The 13235-nt window shown below is 40.5% G+C and overlaps 1 protein-coding gene across 1 annotated transcript in view; it reads right to left on the bottom strand.

The window, feature by feature from the left end:
• The window catches only part of LOC108145847 (glucose transporter type 1), an 86180-nt gene that overhangs the window by 21052 nt on the left and 51893 nt on the right, over window positions 1-13235 (bottom strand). The window contains 4 exon segments of the mRNA XM_017271466.2: window positions 378-540; window positions 1112-1231; window positions 2591-2749; window positions 8335-8657. Of these exon segments, the coding sequence (XP_017126955.2) occupies window positions 378-540; window positions 1112-1231; window positions 2591-2749; window positions 8335-8344 (452 nt within the window). The 5' untranslated portion in view covers window positions 8345-8657.

Genomic DNA, 13235 nt, shown 5'->3' on the forward strand with positions numbered 1-13235 from the left:
GGTTGGCTCAGCTCAACCTTGTTTGTAAGCACACACAACCCACATTAATAGCACACAAAAACACACAAATTAAAATGGAAATTAAAATTTATTTACGCCCAAACTAAATATATATCGTTCATTATTTGTTTAATAAATTAAATAAACATGGCGCACACAAATAATTGCTGTTTATTTGTCTAACTGAAAGCGGATATTTATGGCCGGCAATCGTCCTCCGGTCGCGCCTGCAAATTAATGACCCGTAATGAGCTCCTGGCCCCGAAAAGCCACCGAGTCCATTACGAGGTCACTTGGCATCGGATCGGAGGGCGTGGCTTTTGCAGCCCATTTGTATATACTATGTGTAACCCTTCAAGGATCAACTTTCTACGTACTCGAGCAGCAATTGGCGCAGTGTGGCCTCGTCCTCGCCATGACATCTCAACCTAGACTCGCGGTCTCGATCATCCCGACTCGAGTGGCGCTGCCTTTTGGGGGCGTAGCTGAAGGAGTGACGATAGAACCTTCCGTTGTTTATGTTAGCTCCGCGATAGGCGTCTACAGTTCCAGGAAATGTTGGTAAATGAACACAGGGAAAGTTGGTTATATCTGAGATCTCAACGTGGTTGAGGTGTAGAACCCTGCATGACTTTAAAATAATTTATAAGCACAATAAATACTACAAAAACTAGACAAATATTCGTAAGGGGCAATCATTGTTAACCTTCTTCTTAAAATATTTACAATTGACTATATTTTTATTATTAGACCGAAATATGATTTTGGAATATATTATATATTCATTATGAAAACGATTAGAAATGTTAATTTTGTTGTACCGCGACGCACGTTAATACAGGGAATTCTTTGGCTGCCATTAGCCCATTTTGTGTATAAGAAAAGTAGTTTAAGATAACAATTCTTCTTACTCACACTGATTGACACATTAAAAATACATTTTAATGCAAACAAAAACTAAGAACTACAATAAATTTTGATCTGAAATTATCCAATAAGGTAAACCCTTTTACATTTATATTATTTTTAACTTTATTCATAATAAGTGACTTCAAAATCTAAATGGTGCAGGGCTCATGCAGGACTCTACTCTACTTGAAGGAGTACCCACCTTCGGGTCGCAAACGCACGGGCGGTGAGGTCAGCTTGAGTTGTGTTGACGTTGTTGTGGGCGGAGTCTTACGTCGACCACCAAAAACATAATCGTAGGAATCTTCGCTCAAATTGGACACTGCCAGGCATGGGGAAATTGTTTTTTAGAATTACATTTTAAAGGAAGAGCACTCTTTGAGGGCAAATGAAAACACAGAGCGACACAAATTCAACCGAAATTAAATTAAACTCAAAAATAATATCACAAGCTGTTTGTTTCTTTTTTTTTTGGTTATCTCGTATACTCACTCTACACATTATATATGATACACAAATATTGTCGAAAATAAGACAAACATTAAAATAAACATATAAACCAAGGTAAATATTTAAGTTGTCGAGATTTTGTCATTTTCATTTTGTTGTTGTAGTTCGTTGTTGTTGTAGTTGTTGTTGTTGGTTGTATGGAAGAATAGAGAGCACAAAATGTGGCAGTTTGTTAGCTGGAATTCGATTTTCACTTTGCACAGCACACAAAAAGGCAGCTAAAGGTGGACACACAGGTAATTTTTGCGTTCAAAAAATCGTTACAAAGCGGCTGTCACAGCCTTTTCTTTTTAAGTTTTTTCTTTTTTTTTTGGGTTTCGCTCTAATAAACAATTTCAAAAAAACACACACAGAGCAGAGGCAGCAGCGTTGAAAACTACTTGAAAAATTCGAAACTTTGAAATGATTGGGTTTTTGTGGCAACAGAAACAAAACTGTTATTTTATATAGTCAAAAAGTGGCAATACAAACGGCAAGCAAATATAGTAGAACTAGACAAATAGAGAGACAGAGAGAGATAGAGATAGAGAGAAAAAACATGTGTGTGTTTGTGTGTGAAAAAAAGAGAGGGGGAGACAGCATCGATATATTAATGGACGACTGTTTGACTGATTGGTTTTTGAGATTTGACTGATTGATTGATTGACTGAATGCCGCTGAAAATGCTAAACAAAAGTTTTGGGACTAAATGCGGTTCTCTGTGGCAATGTTCGAGTGTAGCTAGTGGTATTCGTACAGGTGTACACCTGTACAGGTGAACTATGAGTTGAAGTGTGTTCGTGATGCAGGCGGTGTGAGTGTGTGTGTGTGTTCGAGTGTGGGTTCGTGAGTGTGTATGAAAGAAAAACAAATCAACAAACCGACCAATCAAAGAACCCAATCTACACACCAATTAAAGTTGCAATCAATTGGAAATGGCACAACAGAAAAGAAACACCAAAAAAGAATTTTTACAAAAGGTGCAACAGTAACTTTATAATGGGCGGAAAAAGCTATACAAAAACTCCGTCAAACTCAACGGCATCAAATAAAAGTGAAACTAACAAATAACGCCCCAACAAAAGGTAAAGAACTGCAGGCAAACAACAAGAAGAACAAACACAAATTGGCGCATATATGTACAGCACATATATAAAATAATTCAAAAGATCCGAAAATAATTGGCGGGCACCTGGAAACACGCTCAGCGGCTGGAGCACTTGGGTGGAACGCAGTGGCGGTGGTAGCGGTGGCAGCTGTCCAAACGGATCTTGATCGTTCGAGATGGAAGACGTGGGCGGTGAGATCATCGATATGTCACCAATGGTCGCCATGTCATTACTCTGGCCTGCTGCATAGTTCAATGAGGGAACAAATTACAATACATTAGGATAATACACTTGGCTCAAGAAAAAAGGCATTTAAAGTCAGGAACATTATTATTCATTTCAAGTCTTGTTGAACAAAATTTGAAATATAGATATCTTTGTTAGATTATTTTTTCTATGGTCAACATTATTTTAAAATAATATATAAGGAGGATTCCAGAAGTATTACTATAGTCTTTGGAGTCTTTGAAATTAATCTTATATTCAATAGAGTTTTAATCGCTTCTTAATATTAAAGGACTTGAAAGTTTTTCCCAGTGCAGCCGCCTTTGCTGCATCAAATGCGAGTTCAGCAGGACTGTGGTGGGATTGGAAGTGGAGCATGCAAAGGCTTTTAATTTTGTCCCGCACGTGGCAGGTTGGCCACAAACAACAGCAAACGAAAAGGGTAAGGGTAAGAGTAAGGGTAAAGTACGGGCTGAAGGCGAAGGCAAAGGAAATGGCAGAGAAAAGCCAGGTAGCGCAAAGTAAAAGGTGTGCGGCGCCATATTTCGCACATAAATTGTATTCCAGCTCCGGATCCGGGTCCGGTTAAGAGGACGCAGGACGAAGACCAAAAGGCAGCTGCACGAGATGGCGTCCCATGCATGGATGCATACGCAAAGCATTTACGCCAACGCCTCGACAGTCACGGACCGGAAAAGGGAGAAGAGAATTGGAGAAATGGAGACATGGGTGGGGAAAGCGGTCCCAGATGCCCCGCCCATATTGCCACATATGTGGGCGGGCGATCCGCAGTATTTCGGCCATGCTGCGTGCCACTGCATAAAATAGATTTCCATTTTGATTCGCTGGCAACGGAAAAAATTGCAAGTAAAGCTTACGGTGTGCAAAGATATAACCGCATATCTTGTGTTCAAGGTTTACTTGTTTTTTTCTGTAAAAACAACTCTTTTTTTATGAAATTGAATTCATTATAAACACAACAATAATTATTTTAAGGGCCATTTTACTTCTTATATTGTAGTACAGTATTAAAATGGTAGGTTAAAGATTTCTCCAAAAAGTCGAAAACTTTTTTTCTGGTAAGCAATTTAAAAACACAATGATTTTAGCAAATGAATTTGTTGTGTTTTAAATTCTTGTGGACCACAGACATCCTTTATGTCGACAAAAATAATAAATGCATTATATTTTTCATCCATTTAACTGGTCCATGCAAACGGACATTTCAAAAGTTCAACATGCAGTTCTTGCAAGACTTCCTTCGCAAAGGATCAATCAAGGCTCAATGGCAGGAAATTTACCCTGGGAAACCGTACACAATTTTCCCCCATTCTGTAGTGCATGATTTTTTCTCCATCTATTCCACGTTTTTTTTTCTGCATCGGCCATATGTAAACCTTTGCAGGACTTAAAAAATGCCTCGTTGGCTGCGATAAATGTGCCCATGGCTCCTCGTTGTTGTGGTTTTGCCTTAGGACTCCCATCCCTTTTGCCCTCCACATTACCACCCACTTGAGCTTCGACCCACACTCACACACACACACAAACACCATATAGTGGCACACAGCAACAACAACAAAAACAGCAACACGTGCTGCTTTTTCTACGGTTCGGTATTTTGAATTTTTATTATTTGCAATTTGCGTTAATGTTGTGGAAAAAAGCATGTGGCTGTTATGGCTTTGGCTTTAGCTCATGTCCTTTTCCCTCCTCCCCATTTTCTTGGCATATTGAATGGCCATTTGTGTCACACACAAACACACACTCACACACACACCCACTCTTGCGTATGGAGAAAAAAGAAAGGCACACGCACACACTAATGACCTTTTCATGGCCGCTTCCATCCAACGGATGAATGCAAGAAATGTGGGCAAATTATGGGCCCGTCGGAGGATCCTCCGCCCTTTATCCCTTCCTCGTTATTGACAAAATGATTTGTAAACATTTTGCGCATCATTAGTTGGCACTGCTCGGAAGATATGGGCTGCATTTACCCCTGGCATTTAACCGATTAAAATCGTGCATGCATCAAGCGAATGTCGTTTTCCCTGGTGAGCAGAAAAGTCCCCCAACACGCTACAAAAAATTATGTTTTTCGATTGCAACGGGTTAATTTAGTGTTATAGAAATTAAAATACATATTACTTATGATTTAAGTCTACAATTCTAAATAGTAATAAACGACCTGAAACCAAACTAATTAAGAGCACGAAAAAAATAATTTTAAAATAATTATTCAAACATTATCATATGATGATTATACTAGTCACCCAATTCAAATAAAATTTAAACTTGTATGACTGAAAAAAATAAACTAAATAAGTAAGCGCTTAACTATTGACTAAAGGCTTAAAAATGACCATTATTTAAAAATCACTTACTGAATTTGCTTAGTTTATCAAATATAACAATAATTTTGGAAATATTTAAGAGCATAGTTGCAAGCATTTAATATAATTAAAACCTTTTGATTATTTCTTACTCTGTGCTCTCCTTGCACCTGCTTAATGTTAAACTCTTTGCTGACACCGCAAGAAGAGGGAAAATAAAAATATACTGCTTCCGGCTTCAATTGCATCAATGGAAATGGACCGAAGGACGGAAAGGAGGAGTTGCCTTCAGAGGAATGGGCGAAATGAGGGGGAAAGGTGGAGGCCTGGCAAATATTTGCTTAAATTTGTGCTGAGGTTAAGCTTTTTGTTTGCCTCGCCTTTGCGGAGGCACTCGCCAGAGCAAAGTTGATGACATCCAATGGCCTCCGCCGCAGTCTGGGGCAGTTGCATCCGCTTGGCCACGTCCTGACATAGAAAAATAGTTGTGGAGATGGGCAGAAGTATCGGGCGGTGATTTGGGGGGCAGGAGCTTCGTTTTGACTGCATGCCAAGGCTGATACTCCACTGACGATGCTGATGACGCAAGCAGTCAGCCAAGCGGATGTGTGTGTGTTGTGTGTGCCAGCATTGAGCAGTTATTCAACTGAGAGCGTGTGTGAGTGCCTGGCTCCACACACACAGAAAAATATCACAAATTTCGCATATACTGTAACCTGCTAGGGTCCAAACTTTATAGCCAATCAAGATTGAAACTGATAAAGTCAAAAAGGCAAAAGTTATTAGTCAGGATCTCGTAAACGAGATTCAAGATGATGGTTTGGACTAGTTTACCCAAATGATTCTTATATGTTTTGTATTTAAAGGGTATGCTAAAGAGTCTTAGGAGCCAAAAAGCTGCATTAGGAAATATCAATAAGCCTAAAATCGTTTTACAAGGTGAGATCGAATATTTAAACAATATATTTTTAGATTTTGCGTCTAATTTCTGGCTTCCCATATTTTTGAGATTATTTATAAACATTTAAAGCAGTTTAATTTAAATGTATGTATTTTTGATTTAATTACACAGAACAATTTTGGCAGTTTGTGACAAAGTTTCGAGGTTCTTAGAGGTTCATATTTGCCTAGTTTGCATGTATTTTCCCATTTTTCTTTTGGTGCACTAATTTTGAGGCCTGGTCATTGACTAAAAGTTGCCTGCAGTCCCCAGACTGTCCTGTTCTGACAGTTGTGACAAGTGGCCTCCAACTGGGCCCCCAGTTCGTTCTGCCCATCGGGAGTAATCGGGCATTATGCCATCCTTGCAGCATAATTCTAGGCTGGCCACGATAATTGATACCCTTTGTTAGCTGTGGAACCGCCTCTCGACGGCAAATCAAATTACCGAACAGAATTGAAAACTTATTTATGCATGAGAGACCGCTAATCATTTTTCGAGAGGGGAGTAATTTAAAATTCAATTAACTAGACGCACAAACTAAAAGGGTTTGCCACCCACCATCGCCCTTGATATAGAGAGTGAGATATTCCTCCTATTCAGAGACACAATCATATACGAATTCAATAATGAAAAGCCTTTTAAGTCGTCTTCGTCGGTGGCTTTTGTCTTAAATGATTTGTCCACTAAATGCATGATTGATTAAATGAAACCCGTACACCTGTGTACATAGATAGAATGCAGGATATTCGAGCTGATGCTGTTGTTGTTGTTGTGTGTTCATTAATAGGCTTTTGTCTTTGCTCACCGCAAAAATTATTGCTGCTCAAATGCACTTGAATGTGGCATTGTTCGCCCTCTGCTCGAATTGAAGTGCATGCTGCCCAGACCGCAAAATCCTTAAATGCTGCATTAATGGCCAACCAAGCACACTCATACTCACACACATACGCACAGAAATCCTTGACCAAGGATGGGGTAAGCCGAGTGACCTCTCTCCTGCCCGGACTTTGCCCACCAATGCCCACCACTGCCCCTCGATGATATCACAAATTAAATACACTTGCACGTTTGCTTAACTCGAAATTCAACAAATATTGAGAGGCGAAGGGGCGTGGCAGCTGCAAGATAGCTGTGGATAGCTGTGTAAGCACGTGTCTGGGTCGAGCACTTGACAATCAGCACTCACAACAGCCGGCAGAGCAGACGGCACGGCCAAAAGGGATAGACAGACCAAAGATTCGAATTGCGAACAGTGGAGCACTCGCAAAAAATTACAACAGTGAAAAGAAAATAATGTAAGACTTATTACTTTGAAAGCCAAATTTAATTTGGCCGATTGTAGGAATATTTTGTTTTAATTTAGCTTTCTACAAATGTTGCAAATGCTGTGAAGTACAAGAATATAAAACTCTTTCAAACGCCTTTAGTTACAAATTCAAAATTTATTTTTTACAAATAAGCAAAATCATTGCCTACTTTTAGGCAGGTACTAACAACATTCTGTAAACTTTCTGTAAAATACAAAATGTTTTTATTTGTAAATCAATGTTGTTTTGTCAACTAAGTAAAACCCTGATTTCTAGCAAAGGCTTAATTTAATTAAATTCTTTTTGTATCTTCATCCGAATGGACATCGAAATCGTTTGGCATTTCCACTGTCCCACCGTTCGGCAGATGAGCCTCCAGCTTGTCTTGGCTGTTGGCTTTTGGGATGCCGCCATTGTCATTGCTTGTTGCTTTCACCAACTCGCAGCGCCCCGCATCCTTGGGAGCCTCGAAATCTACGAGGAATATTGACAGTGCGGACAGCTGTTAACACAAAGCAAACTCTCCATTTTCGACTTCTATCTATCCAGCCGTAGCTGTTGTTTTCGTTATTCTTGCCAGAGTTTGCACGTATTATGGCATGTGTTTATTTACCAGTACCCGCCAACTGACGAGATGCTCGCACATCCTCCCCTTTTCCACATTATATGGCGCACTTAAAGAGGCATAACTGTTGCAGAACACTCGGCGTATGATTCATTTCGCCCCGTGCAATCCATCAATGCAAGAGTTTTGGGACCATAACACTTCATGCGGCAGTTTAAGCATAACGATCTGACATTTTTCACATTATTAAAATCACTTGCGAACGAAGAGTGACGAGCGCGGAAAAGTTTAATGGGTAAAATATCACGCATACGCAGCGTATGGCATGTTATGAATGATGTTCGCCATAAGTGCAAACCATTTTCTTATAATTTTTACTGCAGTATCGAGACTTAATGTATGGGGAATTTTGGAAAAAGGAGAGGAAGCCAAAAACAAAAAAAACAAATCTAACCTGTGCACATAGGAAAGCCATTTCGTTGCCAGTCCCGTGAAAAAAATGTGAATTATCCTATGTTCCTTCGAATGCTGACTAAAGAACTTTGGGACTGGGATTCAAAATCCTCTGACGCAGCCTCGTCCGCAGTCAAATCCAATTTTCGACCAACGTGTCGTCTTAGCTCGGCTTTCCTTTCCCCTCTTTTTTTCCTGGCACAGCTGCTGGTGGAATGCGCCTTTTGCCTTTCTGGCAAATGATAAAAACTGGCAACGCACTGCTAGAAAATATGCATTTTTAATGCCATAAATTAGTTTTGCCGTTTGCCGAGCACCGAAGAGCTGCAAAGAGACAAAAAAAGGAACAGAAGTGAGTCAAAAATGCGAAAATGAAAGCAGCTCTATTCTGCAGACTGCAGCTTTTTAATGTAAAGTTTCAGAGTATATTGTATGTATATCTTAGCACTAATCGCCTGATTCCATTAGCACACTAGCTTAAATTTTAGCTTTTAGGCAAAGTGTTTCCTTTTATATTCTAACATTACTTTTTAAGTTCTCTTCAAAACTAAGAACAAAAGTTAAGCTTACAACAGTAGTAGAAAGTTCTCAGACAAGATTTAAACTCATAATCATTAAAAGATCATAAATTACCTGAAATATTAGAAGAATAAAAGTAGACAAGCGTCACTATTAATTTAATTGTTTTGAGTAATTTTATAATACCAAGTGCATTTCGGTTCAAGTGAAAATTTCGTATGCGAGAGTTCACACTCTGGTTAAAGGATTTTCCCGAATTAATTTGCAATGTTTATTCGTGGCTTTAAGCATCCCAACCGGCAAAATCACACAACCGCATTGAAATTTGTGCTGTCAGCACATCAGTGGGGAAACTTCGCATCAAACCCTATCCATTTCCCCACAGGTGTACGGCTGCCAACTGGCAAAAGTCAAATTAAATTCTATTTTTAGGCGCCCAAATGCTGGCGAAACCATCTGCTCCTCATTTTCCATTTTCCCCCCGCTCGCAGCTTTGTTAATTACTCCATGAATTTGATAGTTTTCCATCAGTGCGGATCACACACGGGGCTGACGATGATGATGATGATTATGTAGAAAATGAATATGCAAATGGGGGAAAACCGTGCGAGTGTATTTTGGTGAGTGGTGTTTTGTGGCCACGTAGAAGACGAGAGCTCTCGAGTATATCAAATTTGGGGTTGCGCCCCACAGTTATGGATACCAATTAGAATCTGGTTATCTGGCATCGAGCGGAGCAACGATTTTCGGGCTGAATCCGCTAGTTAAGCACAAAACTGAACAAGGAAAATCCCTTGCAGCCGAAATGAGCTGGAAAATGCGAGGGGGAAAACGAAGCAGCCTGCAATGAATGTGAGTGCACTTCGGAAAATGTGCGATTTGAGTTTCCGTAATGTATCCCACAGTATTCTATGAATTTATATCTTCTATCTTATACTTAAAATATAAAAACAGTTTTTTATACCTTCTTCCTCAAGGTAAGTTAACTTTGTATTAAAAATTATGCTAGTTATGGATCTTAATAAATAAAAAATGTAGAAAATTAACTGAAGGTTGAACTGTTATATTATTTACAATGGTTTTCTCTGCTTTTTCTGCGTGTAGATTAGATATTCTCCACAGTTGGCTTTGCATCCTCGGCTAATGATGCGCATGATGTGGCGACATTGTCCTCGTCTTTGTGCCCCCTTGCTCCGCTCCTTTCAGGCCCATCAACTTCACTTTTCTGCGGCATCTGCATCTTCATCAGCAGGACTGCATTTCGCCGGCTTTTATGCCACACTTAAAGCCCCGCTGACGGGCTGACTTGACTTGGGCTGGATGGCTTCCAACTGTGAGCTGCACCGCTTGATATTAATATTAATCGCGGCTATGCATTAAAGCCGCTTTTAGCTTCTAGATTTTCCTGCCTCCGCCCACCGCCGCATTTCCTTTGTTGCAATGTGTTTATTGTGAATTTTATTTATTGCCTTGCGGTCGTGGCGGTTATTAAAATTGCCACTGGCAATTTGTAATCATTAGGCATTCTCGCTGCTGTCGCTCTGTCCCTTTGTCGTTGTCTCTGTCTCTTCGGTTCGACCTCTCCTTGCCTCTTTCTCCTTTCACCGCTTTCGCTTTGCATACTTTTGGGCGCCCATTTGACAGGCGGCTGACAAAAGTCAGTGACATTCTACCCAAACTAATACCCATGCACTTATGCAAATCTCACACAGACACTCCAACCTAAAAGAGAAAGAGACGGCAGGAGGTGGTAAGAAAGAGAGGGGACGAGATTAAAGAGTAGAAAGAGACGGTTGTCGGGACAGCCTGGCACTGCCATTTGCACATTTAACGTCCTCGCCATCCTTCCGCTCGCTCCCTCTCTGTCACCCCCCTGTATAGCCATCACTCTCTACCTCAATATACCCTGCTCGCTCTGTTGTGTTGTCGTGGCAAAATTTAAGTGGCCACTTGACTAAATTAATATGACACTGCAGCAAGTGCAAGTGGCCAGGACTTGTCTTTTCCCACCCACTGTTATCTACTCCTCGTCCTTTTTCCCAAACTTTCGGCCAACATTATGAATAATTATGACGTTCAACTACTTTTCCTGATTTGCACATGGTTTAAATTAAGGAAAACTAACTGAATTCTTCTTGATAGCCATTTAAATTGGTTTTAATGAGAAAAACCCATTAAAAAAAGTTTATAAAATTGATATTATTATTATTTAATATTTATTTTTTTTAAATATTAATTAAAACCCGTAAATATCACAATCCCATTGTATAATTTAACATTAATGTGATTCAAAAATTTCCTATTCTATAATTAGAAAACTAATTTATAAATAAAGGCAGGCACTTTTGACCATGTGAACTGGAAATCTATGAGAGCATTTCCTCTTCATTTCAGCATGCTTCCTCAACCAATAAAATCTATTCAAATTTGCAATGTGTGCACATCCTTTTGCTGAATTTGCGTCCAATAATTTAGCAAGGAATTTTCCACCTTCCAAGGGTTATTCATCAGCACATGTGGCCCCGTCTTCTTCTGTCAATTGCCTTAAATGCAATTTAATTTTCCACCTGATGATGTCCTCTATGTGAGGCCTTTGCACTTACGTGTCTTTCCCCATCACAGCAAAAGCAACAACAGGAACAACCTCTACGACAAGAAGAAGAAAATGAGAAAATCCCAGCTGGATTGTCGGCGTTGCAAACTCTTTTTTTTTTTCTGTCGCCCCTGCCTGCGCCCTTCGTTTTCGTCCTTTTGCCACCCACGGAGGCCACCCACGGAGGCCACCCAGCCGCCATTCAAGTTCCTGGTCCTTTGCCATTCCCTATCCATGTCGGTGTCACACTTGGCTCGCAGTTTTGTGGCCAGGCCAGGGCTATGAAAATAACCATAAGGCAATTGCCCGGGCGGGTTACAGCATATCCTTCTCCCTCGCAGGACCTTCTTTTTGGATACCCCCCCTTCTCCCCCTTTACCCCCGCTGCGGTGGCACTCATAAGCCTTGAATGGTAAATGTCAAAGTTACTCCTTAGCGTAACATTCGACACATCAGGCGTTGAGGTGTGAGTGGGTCCCTCTCTGGGTGTGTGTGAGGGTGTGCGTGGGCACACTCATATGTACACTGAGGTAAACAGAAAAGGAAACAGGAGTTGGGATCATCTATTCGGGATTCAAATAAACACCTTGAAAAATTTACAATTGATAAAATATCAATTTTAAAGAAGTTACTATTAAATAATATTTAAATTGAATTCTTATTATTCTAATTTATTACTTCTAGAGTTGGATTATAGTGACCGTCTACTGCCTTTTAAATATAAATCTGTTTCGCTTCCGATTTTAACAGCATAATCCCCCCATTTTCCCCAGTGCATGTAAGGGTTTCCTAGTTTGATTCTGTGCCCAGGCTGGATTACATTACACTAAGTTCTGTGCAAACACAGTTGGCGCAGTTCATTAACATGTTACATGGACTTCAGTCGGTCTAGGGACTCGACTCCGTTCCACTTCGGATCTGGGATCTGGGATGCAGGATGTTGGATGTTGGATGCTCTTTGGGTCTGTTTGTCTGTGCAAATGTATGCGTAAGCACAATATGCCAGCCTATCTGGCCTTCTCAGTGTGTGAGTGTGGCTGTGTGGGTGTCTGGTGTATGCTTTATGCTTTCTTTTCCCCGATGCGGAAGTGTTGCCCCAGCAGCTGCCTCCACCACTTGAAAATGGAGCGGCTCAAAGCGCACAGGAACAAGCTAAGTTTTCGAGTGTGTGTGTTTTAGTCTAAGCTGTGCATTTAAATGTAAAGCATAAATAATTAACAGACCTCAGAGCTGGGCTTACGACTGCAATTCGAAGGGCGGAACCTCTCTTCCTAATTAGGAGGGTCATTAGAGCAGGGCCGTCTGATCATCATCAGCTCTATTCTCTAGTTAATTTGCAGTTTTAATGCGTTTTCCACTTGTGGCCAGCTAGAGTTGAGGCGGTGTGGGTGGGGCGAAACTTTTAACCGAAATAAGGCAGCCAAGCCAAATTTCATTCCGCAACCACCTAACTCCCTGCCCCTTTTCTAACCCCTTTTGTCCGCCTTTGCCCCTTTTCCCCATGGGCACTTGCAACCAGCAGCCGTTGCATACTTTGCGGCGCAAACAAAACCAATCCCCAGTAGCCGCAGACCGGCCACGCCCCCTCACCATATATGTTGCACGTCAATGAGTCCCGAAACAAAACCCCAAAAACAACTCACACACACACACACAGACTGCTGCCAGCCATACACTCAGACAAGAATATATATGGGCACCGAAAGAATTAATTATAAAAACCACTTTAAAAGATATAAAATATACAAAATAACAGATTAATAATAAATAATAAGCCCGCAAAAACAACA

This window comes from Drosophila elegans, unplaced genomic scaffold, assembly GCF_018152505.1.
Source record: "Drosophila elegans isolate 14027-0461.03 unplaced genomic scaffold, ASM1815250v1 contig_208, whole genome shotgun sequence".
NCBI lineage: Eukaryota > Metazoa > Arthropoda > Insecta > Diptera > Drosophilidae > Drosophila > Drosophila elegans.